The sequence below is a fragment of the Phalacrocorax carbo genome, chromosome 7 (assembly GCF_963921805.1).
Source record: "Phalacrocorax carbo chromosome 7, bPhaCar2.1, whole genome shotgun sequence".
Lineage (NCBI taxonomy): Eukaryota > Metazoa > Chordata > Aves > Suliformes > Phalacrocoracidae > Phalacrocorax > Phalacrocorax carbo.
The window spans coordinates 34,935,476-34,951,468 of record NC_087519.1 but is presented as its reverse complement, the minus strand read 5'-3'; the positions used below and the strand labels follow the sequence as shown (position 1 = coordinate 34,951,468).

Here is a 15,993-nt window from a genome sequence, read left to right as displayed (position 1 = left end):
TGTTTTCCCATTTCCAGCAGCAGTGAAAGGCCAATAACTGTTAATCTCTTTTATCCATCTGTAAGGAAATTAATACCTACTTTAGAAATGCTGTTTTGGGAATAAGTTAGTTGAGAATTGTGAGTCAATCAGATGCAATAATAATGTGAAATTACACTGACTTAAATAACTGGACGCAGAAGTGTCAAATTGCACAGGGAGAAGGTTATGACACCTGCTCTGAAAACAAGGTGGAATATTAATAAGATATTTTCAAGTTATATTCCTTTCTTTTACTACCTGGTTGAATTGAAAAGGTATTTCATCCCAACTAATGCGCTGGCAGTCCTCTTCCTTTAGAGAAGGAGTAATGGATCCCAGTACAAAATTACTAGCTTAAAACATTGAATAAAACTTATGTGAGATTTGTGGGTTCTGAGCAACGTGGTAGATAAACTCCTCTCTTGAGGACTTGATTTCTAAAAAAGGTATAGTTCACCCCTCTGTCAGCTCCAGTGGGTGCTCTGCGCCTTTCAGGATGAAGAGTTGTTACCAGCTCTGACTAGCTGTTCCAACTGGAAGAAGGCAGCAAGTGAAAGGTGGCCCTGACTAGGTGGGTGAAAAACCCTCCGTACTTCCTCTGCTTGCTTATTCTTTTTTTCCCCTGGTGAAATTGCTTGAAAGGCAGTTTAGAGTTGTCAGGATCCAATGCCCTATTGAAAAAATAAATCATAGCTCTGATTTGAAGCAGAAATTCCTCTTCGTTCACATTAAGCTGAAATCAATGGGAAGTTGTGTTAAAACTGAGATTTTGTAGGCGAGCAGTGTTGTGCCATTACCGATAGGGGAATTAAACTTTATGTGAATGTATTGTTCAGTCAAGATATTTTGGCAGCAAAGATTGTCAGCTGTTAGTGGTGTATAAATAATTTATCTTCTACTGAGGTTTTTTTTGTTTTATTGTACATTTTGACAATTTTAATTTTTCCTTTCTACAGTATGTGTTCAAGACCAAATCATTTGAAGAAAGGACTGTTCATGAGGAGCTGGCCAAGAATATGACTGGTCTTCTGAAGTTAAATGACCAAGTAACAGTAAAACAGGTTTTAAAGGTGAATGATAGCTTGAATTAGCACATTTGTAGTTTTACTACTGGTTTTCTGCCTGAAACTCACTTGTCATATCTCTTTCTCCTGTCCTCTTTCCCTGTATGAGCTTTGCACAAATCACATCCTGCAGTGATTCCACAGAACAGACTTACCAGACTTGCTACAGTTTCTCAGCATAACACATTTCTCAGAATGCCAGGGTTTGCATGATAAAATTCCTCCTTTCTGTTACAGCTCAGTCTGAGTCAGAAACCTAATTCTTACACACTATGATGTAAGCAATTACTTTCAGGGTACTTTGTTTTAATTTTTGTTTTGAAAGATGCAGGGACAATATTCATCTGTAATTAGGATGTTTATATCTGATTTCAGCTTCTGCTTTTGACAGTGACCAAAATGAGAATGGCTGAGGTTTCCTGCAGTTTCTCATATCAAACCAGGTCTAAGAAGTTAATCCGTGTGTAATCCCCATCACTGAGCCTGTTGGTTATGGTATAAGAGCTAGCCAGTGCAGGTTAGGAATTCCCAGTGGCAAAAATATATTCAGCTGTTTCAAGTGAACCAAGTCCTGTTTCCTTTGCTGAGCCACTGGAATAGCAAAAATAGGCTGAAAAGGGCAGGAAAAAAGCAGAAAAGCTGGCCTGCAGGAAATCTGGGCCATGCAAAAGTACTCATGGTTGGGTTTGTTGGGTTGGGGTTTGGTTTTTTCTTTTGCAATTTGTAAGCTTTTTTGAGTATATTTGTTTCATGTATCTCCTAAGATATGTGAGGATACAGATTAATATCTGTACTTATTCACTATTACAAATGGTATTTGAAGAAACACTCTGTTTATCTTTTAAACAAGTACCATCTTATTCTGGGCCAAATTACCAATCTGCTGGAACTACAAAGCAGTTTATTCTCAGCTTGTTTTCTCATGTTCTGTGCATCATGCATTTCTGCCAGTTACCTGCAAACAAACAATGAAGCTAGTGCTCATCAGAAACAGAAGGACTGTAGGAGTGGTGTTTGCGGGCTTCTTATTGCACTGAGCCACCATGACAAAGTGTCTGAGATGGCTTCAGCTCTCTTAAGGACACGGTCCAATGTTACTCAAATACATGGCACTTAAGCTTTTTAATTTATTTGTCACCTAGAGTTTGTCATTCTGTATTACTGAGAAACGCAATCCATCTATAAAGAATGGTAAATCATCGTAGAGTATTTCAGATAATCACAGAATGGTAGGGGTTGGAAGGGACCTCTGGGGATCATCTTGTCCAACCCCCCTGCTTGAGCAGGGACATCCAGAGCAGGGGGCACAGGAATGTGTCCAGGTGGGTTCTGAATGTCTCCAGGGAAGGAGACTCCTCAGCCTCCCTGGGCAGCCTGTGCCACTGCTCTGGCACCCTCACAGGAAAGGAGTTTTTTCTCATGTTTAGGTGGAACTTCCTGTGCCCGTTGCCCCTTGTCCTGTCATTGGGCACTAATGAAAAGAGCCTAGTCCCATCCTCCTGACACCCACCCTTCAGATATTTATAGGTATTGATGAAATTCCCTCCTCAGTCTTCTCTTGTCCAGGCTGAACAAACCCAAGTCTCTCAGCCTTTCCTCATAAAGAGAGATGCTCCAGTCCCCTGAGCAAATTAGTAAAAATAATTCTTCCTAATCTCTTTTTTTGCTTCTTTTGAACAGCATTCCTGGTTCTTCTTTGCAGTTATCTTAAAATCAATGGCACAGCACTTGGTTGATACAAACAAAACAAAAGTAAGTATATATGTGACCTCAGTTGGGTAGGCAATCAGTCCCGTAGGGAAAATATAAAATGCGGAATCCTGGGAAATACACGTAATTGGACTTTTCTTCTTGACTAGTCAAAAAAAGAAATGCTATTATACTTTGTAAAATGTTGGGGTTTACCCAGAATAACATTGTATTACCTGTTAGACTCAAACCTATCCTTGCTTGTATGAACTGGTGGGGCAGAACCACAGTTGCATCAGCTCTGTAATGGGTGGGTTAGAATGGAATGAGAATTCTCTAACTTCTGCAGGTTAGCCAACAGGTGATTATGCCAGATCAATGAGCTAGAAACTCTACGTTGCTTGAGCAAACCTTACATAGCTGGAGATCAGTGCTTTGATCACTTTTCTGCTTGATTATCAAAGATGCTCTTGGTATACTTGTGCTGGAACCTGAGGTTAAGATTTCACACTTTCCTACAGACCAGATTCTTCCTTTTGGGGTTTATACTCAGAATAGATCCATGGAACTCTAGGAATACTTTTCTTCTGTGTTGAATGACCTGTTTTATTTTGTTTATTCTTGGCCTGAATGTATTTTGAGCTTTAATGTGCAACATCATACACTCAAGTGATGTTCTATTCCCTGCTTAGGTTTCTCGTACTCAGAGGTTTCCAGAATCATTTCAAACTGAGCTGGATAACCTTGTGATGGTCTTAGCAGACCATGTTGTTTGGAAGTACAAAGATGCTCTTGAAGAAACCAGAAATGCAAACTATAGCACTGCCAAATTTCTAAAGGTGAGATGTTCTGTCATTACGCTATATGCACTTATTTCCCCATACTTAATGCAAACTTGAGACTATTCTAGTCTCGTCAAAGGAAATAAAAACAATTCTGAGTGAATGATGGCTCAATATCTAAGTTTAGTGTTGACCTATAATTCAGTTTTTCTGTGCCCTTGGGCCTTTGAGAATGCAAAAGCTTTATCTAAGTCTGCTTTAAAGTATTTCTGAATCATTTATATCTATTCTCTAATAGAGGCTAAGTTTTCAAATCTTGCAGATTCTTACATTACATTCAAATGGGTAAAAAGTTTGGTAAGGAATGAAACTATAATTACAATTGAGCTGGTATTTTTTCTTTAAATACTATAGCTCTGAATGACTATGGGTAGATTAATATTTCCTAATCATAACCAAAGGGGACAAGTTTTACAAATCAGAATACGCAAATCGCGAATATTATGTGAAATACTATAACCTACCTTTTTAACTCTGCAATAGCCTTTCATTTACTAACTATAAGAAAATACATGCATGATTTGGAAAAGTCACTAAAAGGGGTTGCATTTTATGGTTTTGTCTTAACATTTCTCAATCGTTTTTGTTTTCCCAGCATTGAATTAGCCATGGAGCATGGGAAAATTGCCATTCAATAAGTTTTGTGGCCAGATACTTAAGCTAGATTTAAAGTGGACACACATACCCCTTTCCATTAATGGAATGATGTACATTAATGATGTGCAGAACATTGTATATAGTATATGCTGAAACCCAGGCTCAAATCTTTTATGACAAATTGAAGCACAGCATTAGGGGAGAGCAGTATTCCAGCAATAAAATATTCCTGTGAGGTTATAAAGAAAATAACCACAAACTGAAGGTGGATTTTTCTCCTTTCATACATAGGTGAAATAAATGATAAACTTGCTGTCCACTGTGTTGGCCTCTGTTGCTGATACCATATGGAAGCCCTAGTTGCTCTTGGAATACTGATGTTAAGCTGTATCTATCCATAGTGTTAGTTACATCATTTGGAAGATGATGCTGGTTTGAGGCAGGAGCATAGATGTAGGGGCTTAGTCAGTAGTTGTGTGGTGTTGCGTCTGTGGAGGTGTTGATTTGCATGCTATTTTTATGTGTTACTCAGCTAAACTGGGAAGACAGTAATGTTGCGTCACATGATAAGGCACATGGTTGTGTTTTATTTTTGAATCTCGTCTGCCAGAGAGAATTACATAGGTTAGGGATGATAAGGCTTTCTCCAGTGTAGCTGTACGCTTCTACGGGAGAACTTATCTTGGGCCGCATATCTCCGGGACACAGGGCTCTACCCACCCTGGGGACAGTGATGCACAGACATCAATATGATGGATACAAAATGTCCGTTTATTTAGCTGCGTCACATGCTTATATAGCTCTTGCGCTTCCTGTTCCTGCCACTCCTATGGGGAGGAGTCTATCTTTCCGTCACAGCCCGTAATCTTCCGGTCGCCGATCCCTGTCTATTCCCCTACACTCCAGGCTGGGATTGCAGCAGCCTTGTTTGAATGCTGTGTGGTAGAAGGCTTGAGGCTTCTCTAGTTTTGCAGAGTTTAGGAACACCAGAGAAGGGGGGCATTCAAGATTGCATTCCCTATTTGATAGATTGACTCTGCAAGGAAAAAATGTCAGTAACTGTAGCACCAAGACCCTCAAAAACCTTTACACCTTCTGGCTATATAGCCCCATCAGTCAGCAAGAGCAGTGTTCTCATCATAATGTAGTGCATATTTACCCCCAGAGAGATAACGTAGCTCATGAACAGTGAGTATTGTGGCTGGACTGATTCTTCGAGAGTCATTGTTCTGTCACTGAATGAGATATTCCGGTCAGCTCCTGTCACGTATCACCTCTAGTGATTGAGTGTTGCAGTACATGGATGACTTTCATTAGATAAACTTTTTCCGAGTGCACTGTACACTGTGATAGTTATTTTAGACTGTAGAGACTGTGAAAATGAAAAGTTTGATCAATTTATTATTATTACTGAAAATAAATTAAAAATTGAGTCAGATTCACCAGTTCCCTGGTTTTCCTTGCCCTGCTAGAAGACTAACTTTAGCTGCACAAATGATTCAAGTTTATAGGTGATGCAAGGCAAACATCCAGGTAAGTGAGACAATGTACTGCTTTTTTGGCTATAAAATAATAATTTTTTCTCCCTTTCTTAGCGCTGTTTTACATTTATGGATCGTGGATTTGTGTTCAGGATGGTCAACAATTACATAAGTATGTTTGGAACAGGAGATGGCAAGGTATAGTTTTGATTGTTTGGTTGGTTGTTGTTTTTTCTAAAGCGACTTGCTAGCAGAATATTTTTATATTGAAACTATTTATGATCTATTCCATGGCTTCACCATGCTCAGAACTCAAGTCAGTGCAAATGTTTACTGTAAATACGTGTTAAAACCTCTTGGTTTTGAGCCATCTATCGCCTTTTCTGGGAGTAAATAGATGTGTCCAAACAACTACTCACTGAGTCCTGTGAGAGTAGGCTGTGCAAGGACTGCTCAGACCAAAGCATGCAAAAGGCTGACCAGTCGGAAATTCAAGCTTTGATTCTTTGGAGAGTACACTTGTGGTTTGGTCTATAAATAGCAGCAGCAATTGGCAGTAATTTTCTTTGGGGAGATTAAAATAAGACCATATGAACAAGTTCCCATTGTGTAAATTCAAGTGAGAATGTAACATCTCAGTAACTTCGAATGAATGGTATGCTCTTACCTCATTGATGATGAAGCCAGTCTTCTCCAAATTAGTTTGTGCTTGCTATGAGGAAAATTCTTTGCAGCTTGAATTTCTTCTATAATGCCTATAATAGTGATACAGTTAGAACACTAAATTTCAAACTGCAAGCGATCCCCAACTTATTCGGCTTGACTCCTTTAGTCTTCATCCATCAGGATGACTCACTGGCTTTTTCTCTTCCATGACCGGGTGTCTGAGCTGTCATACTGGAGCATATAAGATGATAGATAACAGAATGTGTTCAAGGTATACACTTCGAGTGATTCATCTTTCCCAAAAAAGCTTACAAAACTTTTGTCCGCTAGCTTTTTATAATTATTTAGTGGTGATCTAGGCATTTGTAGGTAATGATTGAGATTACTGCAGGTCTGTTTTGCTAAACCAGCATCATGCTGCATTTGTCTTTCACATAATATCTGAAACAGAGGGGTCTCTCTGTCTTAATGTCGTAGCCTGCAGTCTATAATTCTGTAAATAATGTTCTGCAATCTGAAAATTGTTTCCACGTTTCAAACTTCCCTAAATACATTCAACCACAGAAACAGGCATTTATTAGAAAAGGCAATTAATAGCCAGTGGAAACCCCTGAGATTAGTCGGTGTGCAGAGCAGAACTTAGCACCTCCTTGGCAGTAAGTGTGTACGGAGTGCCAGCCACCCAGCATCCCTCCAGAGCCATCTGCCAGGAAGCATGGAAGTGGAATCACTGCAGAGCTGAGACAGATGTACCACTGGAACAGGCTTTGCGGCATTTGAAAACAGTGGCCACAAAATAAAATCAAATTTCTGGCCTCAGGGAGGGAGAGGCCTTGCATTGTTTTCATTTTCAGACGCCTAAGCAAGAGTCAGTTCCTTAAACATGTGGCAGGATTTCTTTCTGTGTGTCTTTTGCTTCTTTAACTGGAATGTTTATCTATCAAAAAGATGATACTGCAATCTGACCTCTCTTCAGAAAATTTAACAATGTATATTGTTGCTCCCTAAATAAATAGTTTGTGGGAATATCAGTCTATAACATTACAGTTTGAATTTATTGTAATTTTGGATGAAACACTACAATTTCTGTTCCACAAAAATATCCCTCTCGGTATTCCATATTTTGACATTTAAACATTGTTTTGACAAATATTTATTCAAAAGTTGAAATACCTCATTAGAATTCAGTTATTGTTGTGTTCCCTCAACATGTCGCAGTTCCTCTTGGGAAACATTTCAGGCACTTCATTTTTTTTATTTGCTGTTAGACCCTGAATTGCATGTCCAGCTGTATTTCTGATGAGGTACTGCACTGCAATAAAACATTTCAGGGAAAAATTCCCCACCATCGACTACTCAGTAGACTCTGAAACGTGCATGTTCCAGGTATCCTAGCCTGATGGTGGCAGCAGAAATGCTACAATTTAATTTTAGGGACTGACAGACTTAAACACAGGGCAAATAAAAGACCTTTACAAGTACTTTCTAACACTAGGGCAAATGTTTGACCTAGATCCAGAGAGTGCCGTATTGGTAGTCCTGAATGACTGCTTTCTGCCACTGAGAACAGCGAGCTGAGAAGATGGAAATAAAAATTTGTCACTGGATGTCATGGATTATCTTTATATCTCAGTGGCACATCATTATAGTAGGAATGATAAATTCTTGAGGTAGTTGCAAGGCTCCACAAAAGATTATGGATGGCTTCTTGGGAGGGAGATATTAAGGAAATAATACCAAAACTATATAGTACCCAAATCCCTCGGAGCTGGAACTCACTGGCATCAATAGAGGAAATTTTCACCACTATCAGTAAGTTGTGGATCTGGCCTGTGTGGCTGAAATTTTGTATTTGGTTAACAAAAAGAAAAAAAAAAAGAGAGAAGAAAGGTATAATAATTATGATGTGCCCAAATTTATGTGAACTGGAGAATATATTTCCCTATGATTATATGCTATAGTATATACCATCAAAAGACCCAGTGTAGCTTTAAGTATACCTTAAATATTATGCTTGTATTTATCATTACATTTTCAATGAAAAACCATAGTTGAGGAATCTAGAAAGCTTGTTTGACTATGACAAGTTCATTTGAAAACAGAGAGAAAAAACCAAATGTTTATTATTCATGCAACTCAGCATTACAAGCCTTAAGGTTTCATGCTTGGGTGTGAGTATGAATTCTGAAGTAGAGATAAATAGTAGTGCAGCTCTGTCTTACCATTTTCCCTGTTTTAATGTGAACTGAGCCATTGCCTGTTGTGATTTTCAGACTTTACATCAGTTCAAATTTGACTTTCTCCAAGAAGTCTGTCATCATGAGCACTTTATCCCTCTATGCCTGCCCATACGGTCTTCAAACATTCCTGGTAAGGCACCACCCCAAAAGAGTTTCTGTACAACAGTGAATTATTGGGAGGTTCAAAGAGCAGATAACAACTCTCTGAAGTCTCGTGTCTGCACATCAGGCACAGAAACCCCAAATGGCTTTTCAGATGTGGTACTTAAGCAGCCTGATAAAATAACATCATTTCAGTATACCTGTAAATAAGTGCAACCCCTGACAGCCCAGTTAAGCAGTGGGAGGTGACTCTTGCACTGGAAGTATTGAGGTGGATGAACCAAACTACTTGTGAGGACTAATTACTAAAGCTGCAGTAGCGCTGGGAGGTGGTGAGTTAGGGAAGGGGTTGAACAGGTACGGCAGGAAGGGGAAGACGCTGAGGCAGTGGTAAGGGCATTGTGAAACACTCTACTTGAACTGGCTTTCCTGCTGCTCTTGGGAATGTGACTTATCCATGTGATAACCCCTCCTTTGTGGGGAAGGTCTGAACTGGTCATGCAGCAGGAGTTTGGAAACGTCCATCTCTGAGATCAGGCCCTTGGTACTTTTGCCTCTAGAGTATCTCTAGGGCTGGCAGGCAGGTCCCATGCAACAGCCCTTGGGTTACTGTGTGTAACCCATGTTTTGCAGAGAAGCATGAACAGGTTTTGTCTATGCTCTACCACAGGAGTGAATCCACCCTGCCCCCACTCCAAAGCCAGCAGCCACCGTGCATTCCATCTCACACATTAAAATCTGTTGTTTCGAACATAACTTTGTGGCCAAAGCCCAGTACTGGGTGCTTTTGCTCTTGGTTTCAAAGGCACTGGGATTTCAGTGCCAGGCACAATTCCCAGGTCTGATAGTTTCCTGTGGACTCTGGGGAATTCACTTGGGATGTACTTTTTAAATTGCTGAGAGAGGAAGGTATCTTCCTATGGAAGGCAGAATCATCTCTCTATGCAGCATCTCTCAAACTATGGGCCCTTGTCTCCTTTTTGCTTCAGTTTTCAGCACCAAAAAGTGAGTTCAGTTCTGACACTCATAGCTTTCTTTAACAATAGAAGCTGTTTCTTGCAAACTTGAGTCAAATTTAGAAGAAAAAAAAGATACAAAGCAAATATATTTTTACACTAATAAGTAAAAAATATGCATGATTTTCTTGCGTATTTTGTTTTATGTTTATGAAAAATGAAGACCCTGTGACGCCTTCAGAATCAACACAGGAATATAGAACATCAGGTATGAACAAAATGACTGCATAAGTCAGTGGTTTTTACTGTGTGTTTAATCATTAAAAACTGTTTAGTGTTACTTAAGTAAGCAAAATAGTGGCTCAAGAGCTTTAAGATTTACTCTGACCGCTGCCACTGAACTGTGGCAAATTTAGGCAAAAATTATTTACCGTTTTCAAAAGTAGAATTAGTCTGGATCTGTGTTTTTGCTCTTCTAGCTAGAGCATGGGAACAACAATTTGGACTCTGTGCCTTGAAGATGTGAATAGTCTTATTAAGTAAAAAACATTTTAAATTCTCATGTGGAAATGTGTATATCAATTGTTTTCTATTACTAAACGGTGAAAACGGCATGATTTTGTGGAATAATAGTAGTAGATTAATTCATTCTAGCTAGCAAGTGAGGAAGCAGAAGAGGGCAGTCAGATCAGGAAATCAAGGTTTAACAGTGGATTAAATGAATAAAAGTTATTGAAAATTTAGAAAATGAGAGGTATGTAACCTGTGTATTAATTTAAGCATTCTTGTCCATTCTGTTCCAAGATATTCCAGAGTACACATTGACCAATGAATTTTGCCGTAAACATTTTCTAATCGGAGTCCTACTGCGGGAGGTTGGTTTTGCCTTGCAAGAAGACCAGGATATTAGGCACTTAGCTTTGGCTGTGCTTAAAAACTTAATGGCAAAGCACTCGTTTGATGATCGATATGCAGAGCCGGTAAAGAAACTGTTTATTCTTTTTCATTTGCTTGTTCATACAGAAGCTAAACATATATGAAACTTCCTTAGCCACTAGTATACGTTAATAACTTTCTTCAGGATTATGTTGTATCTTTTATTTTTTTTTTAGGCAAAACAGGCACAGATAGCAAACCTGTACATGCCACTCTATGGAATGCTTTTGGACAATATGCCAAGGATTTACATGAAGGATATGTTCCTTTTCAATATCAATACATCCAACCAGGTAATTCATGTGACTTTTCAGAACACTGAAATCATCAAACTGAGGTCTGACCCAGTCAATCTGGTGGGAAGAGGTCCAAGTTTATGCTGCTCACAAATTATCTAACAAAACACGGTTCTGAAAATACTGATTCGTTTGCACCCACAATGTTTAATTTGGAAGATCTCAATTTGCAGAGCACCTGCAGGGCTCTGGGAGTCTCTACTGGCAGGGAACAGGCTGTGGGTCTGTTCCAGACCCAGGACGTTGGCTGTCCCAGGGATGGAAACTCAAAGTTAGAGGTTTGCAGCCCCAGCCAGTCCATCCGGTACATCTACACTGGTGCCGCGGGCTGGGGGCTGAGGACCCTCTCCTCAGGCAGGCCCCTTGGCTGGTTGTAAAGGAAAGTTCCCATTGCCCACAGATTCTTTGCAGGGTTATGTCATGAACCTACAAGCAGGTTCACTGGTACAACAGAGGGAGCATGAACTGTAACAGGAGGCAGAGGGAAGGTATAAAAGTAGCTGAAGGAGGGAAGGGGTACAGAAACATCATAAAACAGCTTTACCATCACAGAAAATGTCTGTATAAACTGTGCATGTGGAGGAGCATGTTTGTTTATTTCTTAGAAGATCAGACGTGTTATAATCATAGCTCTGCTTTAAAAGCTAGAAATGGATTTCTGCAGGGTTGTTGTATCTTTCAGTCCTCCCAGCAAACAAGCCTGTTTCATCTGATCATTGCTAACAGCAGTTAATGCTCCTTCCCCAATTCTGTGCTAGTGTTTAAGCGAACACAGTAAGACTTGATCTGTCCTTTACAACTTGAATTATGAGAGGGTTTTGTATTGCAGCTAACTATTCAGCGTATTATGGCAAGCCTTGATCTTTTAAGGCTGTCATGTCTAAACAACTGAAAGTAGGTTTTCAAGCTCAGTGTCTAAGAAAAGCTTACAGGGTGTGCCGTCATCATGAAAGTTATGAGTGATATCATTTACTTGGAGTTTGTTCTGTTCTTTTCAAAATACAGGGATCTAGGGATGACTTGAGCACAGCCGGAGGATTTCAGAGCCAGACAATGAAACATGCAAACTCTGTGGACACATCCTTTTCCAAAGATGTTCTGAACTCTATAGCAGGTACAAATGGCAGATTGAACATGCACACAGGTAGATTTCTGTGTATCTCAATCCATCGTGTTTTCTGGTTAGTATTCATGGAGGATATCATTAACCCATTTTGTATGATATTCAGGGAAACATGGTATATAATGTTTCTCTTCCCTTTGGGTGTTTTTGGATTGATATTTTTTTTCTATTTCTCTTGTGAAGCAGCTCTTCTAGTGAAGCTGCTCTTCTTCCACAGCTTCACTTACTCTCCTGCTTTGGAACAATGCCAGTATTCAGGCTCTCACAAATCCCTGTGCCTGAGTTCATTCTTGTAGTCTCTGCCTGACTTAAGAATAGTTCCAAGGTTTCTCCTGAAAAATCCTGAAGTCTCTTGGAGGCAAATATTCTTAGTTTCTCCAGGCTTAATGGAAGGGTAGAAATACAACTTTCTTTGTTCACTTCCTCAAACCCCATTTCAAAATTCAGGGAAGTGCTTGTGCATCTTTCCACTGATTTTTGTGGCATTAGGTCAGGCCTTATGGAATGCAACAGGCCATTTTAATGCCATGAATAATGGCAAACTGAATCATTTTACTTCAGCTTGTTGCATGTTTTCAGTACTAATCATACCCATCAATAGCTTTGCTATTGGAAGTTCAAAGCACTGGTTTCAATCCAGCATGTGACGCATTTTAAGTTTTCCATTTTTTATTAGTTTTTGTATCCATAAATGTTTCAGTTTAGCATGTTTGCTATGACTTTCATTTACAGCCTTTTCATCAATAGCTATCTCTGCAGCAAACCATGCTGACTCCAGAGCTTCCTTAGCAAGTCTTGAATCTAACCCAAGTACCAATGAAAAAAACAGTGAGAGAACTGACACGTGTGAAAAGGTACATGTGCAAATGTTGAAAATGGTTACTAGAGGTGGGAAACTATCACTATACTTAAAAAGGCCCTTTGCTGTCAATTCAACAGATCATGAGACCTTTGTCTTTGATTGGATCAACTCTTCGTTTTGACAAGTTGGATCAAGCTGAAACTCGAAGTCTTCTTATGTGTTTCCTTCACATTATGAAAACCATTTCGGAAGGTAAAAAAAAGTGCACTCACTACCTAATTTACATTGTTGTAAAATATTGTGAATGCTGAATCCAAACAAACATTAAATTAGAATAACTATCGATGTATTTTACAGGCTTTAGGTCAAGTTTAATTCCCTGTAACAGATACTTAGTATGTTTTAATATCTCTCTTTAGATGCACTGATTTCCTACTGGTTGCGAGCACCATTCTCAGAAATAACAGACTTTTTCAGCATTTTAGAGTAAGTTCACTTTGTGATTTGTTGATTTTATGTTAAGTGATGGTGTTCTAAAGTGACTGCTGCAAATAACTTCTCTTTGGGTTTGTCCACCTAGTGGAATAGGCTGAGATGGCTCTTGTATCTTAGATTATTTTGCCATAGTCTTCCGAAGTCGTCATGAGACATTATTAATAAAATCCATATCCTCCAGTATGTTGGTCATTTTCATGAACAGGGGCATAATGCTTTGAGTGTTCCTCCTAAAAGAGATTTTCATAATAGTTTCCCCATTTGGGGTTGAGGTTTTATTCTTCCCTTGGGAAAAGTATTTAGCTCCCCAGAACTTCCAAACCACAAGAAAAGCCATGTAGTGTAGGATTACCTGCTTTTCACATATCCAGGGTGGTTTGTTCAATCCAATATATGTATGTCTGCAGAATCCATGCAGGTAGCTGTTTTCCAAATTTCCTCACCATCTCATAAATGGAATATAAGATGCTTAACTTCAACTGGTGAAGAAGCAATGCTTTTGCAGCCAAGCCTTTGCCTTTGACTTTGCCTCCTCACTAAACAGGAATCTTCAATTGCAGAGAAAGAAAACAAGGGTGTGGAAAGTGGTGCCACATCTTGTGCATCTCTGGGCTGGGACCTGCTGCATTCTATTCTGTTTGCTTACTAGGAGTTGCATATGCCACAGGTCTCTTCAAGGCACTATGATTCAGCATTTTTTTATAATTAGGAAGCCATTAATAGATACAAAATGTGTTGTTTTATCTTTCAGGGTTTGTCTGCAAAATTTCAGATATCTAGGAAAACGCAATATTGTAAGGTAATTCTCTAGTTATAGACTGTGTGTTACAGTATTTAAATATTTAAACATTAAGTTTAAATGAGGTTAACAGTGTATCTGTCAGTTTTCTCCTGAAAGCATCAGTCTCACATACTGAAGCCAATGTGTGCTTCATTTATTATTTTAAGCAAACAATGTTGTTATGTTCTGGACATCTGAGTACATACCTAGTGAAAAAGATGAATTGCATGTGATATGATAACCATTATTGCATTATTAACGTACAATACTGGGGATTCTCCACCATATTTCTGTGTATGTGCCAGACAAAGGACCTTGAATACTGTATTTAATGGGCATAGATAAATGTTCCACAGCAATAAAAAAAAAATCATCTGTCTCTACCCACTCTCTGAAAAAGCATTAGAACGTGTTCCAGCTGTGAAATGTGATGTGCACACTTTGTCTCAGTTGATGTTTCACTTTTAATTTCATGTTACCACTGTAAACTTGTCTATATGTTATACTGTGGAAAAACAAAAGGTCACCAAATAAACCAGCTCATGTTCCATGGCAGGTTTTGTCAGGCCTGTAGTTATTCTTCAGAGGCATGGCAAAAATCAATGTCATGTTCCACAACAGATTAACAGTTATTTTCTCTTAATAGGAAAATTGCTGCTGCTTTTAAGTTTGTTCAGGCCACCCAGAATAATGGAACCCTTAAAGGTTCAAACTCCTCTGGCCAGGCATCCGGTCTGCTCTCGCAATGGTAATGAGTCATTCTATTATTAACTCCTGTAAAACCACAATCTTTGTTGTCATCCTCCAGCCCCCATACGCTGTCACAGTGTTTACTGAAAAGAGGTTGACACAATATGTAACACATTTCAGAGCGAGCCCCCAAAGCCATAAACCATAAAAGAATTGAGTCCCTTTAACTTCAACTTGACCTACAAGCTGTTGTTTAAAATGTTATGTTCAGAAGAATCCTTAGTTACTGTGAACACGGTTAAGTATTGCAGAAACAGTAGCTGCTGTTTTTGGCTTAGATCCCTGTCTGAAAGGTAGTCCACACTTTTCCTCAACCTGAAGGAATTCATAGGTCTGCAACCTGTGCTTTCATGGAATCTTACTGATTTAGGGGTAAATATCTATGCATGCACTTACAGTACTGGGGGATTCGTTTCTCCCCAATAACCTAGGGTTGCAGAGGGGGAAGTACCTAGCAACACAAAGTCAAACTTAAGAGTAGGTTTGCTTGACACCCATCTTTCTACTTCTATGCTGCTAAGTGTAGCATAGTCCTATACTGTTATGTCCATGTTGCCAGTCAGAGAATCTTTCTTTCCTAGTCTCTTTCCTGTCCATCTTCCTAGTCTAAACATTGCAAGATTTAATCATTTTCATGGACTGCATGGTAGTAAGCTGCAGGTGCAACACATCTTTAATAATCTCTTTGATCCTTTTAGGGCAAAGTAGGATCCTTTTCATGTTAATAATGTGAAACTCTAGAGAGAAAGCAAACTTGACTCTGTGCAGCTTGTGGTTGTATCTAAGAGCATGGTGAGAAAGTCCCCCTTCCTCATGAGCTTGGATCGTTGACTTTTCTCACGTATAGCTCACCGTTATAAGCATGTATCTTGGAATGGAACAAAGGGGGAAAAAAGATGATTTCTCTGCCATACTTCTTTCTTTGTTCCTCTACTGCGCAGTTTTCAAGAAGCAGCACTGATTTCATTACCCCAGCCGGAACTGGCAAGCAGCCTTTAGGAGACTGTTGTTTTGTTGCACATTTGCAGATGAATCAATATGGTGGCAATCCAGAAAACAAGGTCACATTTCTGCTGTCTCTGGGGCCTTCACACTTTACCCCTTCACAGATCAGCATTTGTTGTCCAAAAGGCTATGTTTGGCCTGTTGTAA

The 15,993-nt window shown here is 39.3% G+C and overlaps 1 protein-coding gene across 5 annotated transcripts in view; it reads left to right on the top strand.

Annotated features, from left to right (window-relative positions):
- DOCK10 (dedicator of cytokinesis 10) overlaps positions 1-15,993 on the top strand; it is a 165,811-nt gene that overhangs the window by 123,127 nt on the left and 26,691 nt on the right. For 4 of the 5 annotated variants that reach the window (XM_064457385.1, XM_064457383.1, XM_064457387.1 and 1 more), the window contains exons 26-39: positions 978-1,091; positions 2,766-2,837; positions 3,467-3,613; positions 5,809-5,892; positions 8,634-8,730; positions 9,882-9,926; positions 10,463-10,638; positions 10,771-10,887; positions 11,896-12,004; positions 12,746-12,867; positions 12,953-13,067; positions 13,235-13,301; positions 14,062-14,109; positions 14,738-14,839. In XM_064457385.1, coding sequence (XP_064313455.1) covers positions 978-1,091; positions 2,766-2,837; positions 3,467-3,613; positions 5,809-5,892; positions 8,634-8,730; positions 9,882-9,926; positions 10,463-10,638; positions 10,771-10,887; positions 11,896-12,004; positions 12,746-12,867; positions 12,953-13,067; positions 13,235-13,301; positions 14,062-14,109; positions 14,738-14,839 — 1,415 coding nt within the window. The remainder of the gene's footprint in view (positions 1-977; positions 1,092-2,765; positions 2,838-3,466; positions 3,614-5,808; positions 5,893-8,633; positions 8,731-9,881; positions 9,927-10,462; positions 10,639-10,770; positions 10,888-11,895; positions 12,005-12,745; positions 12,868-12,952; positions 13,068-13,234; positions 13,302-14,061; positions 14,110-14,737; positions 14,840-15,993) is intronic. The other variant, XM_064457384.1, reaches the window with a different exon arrangement.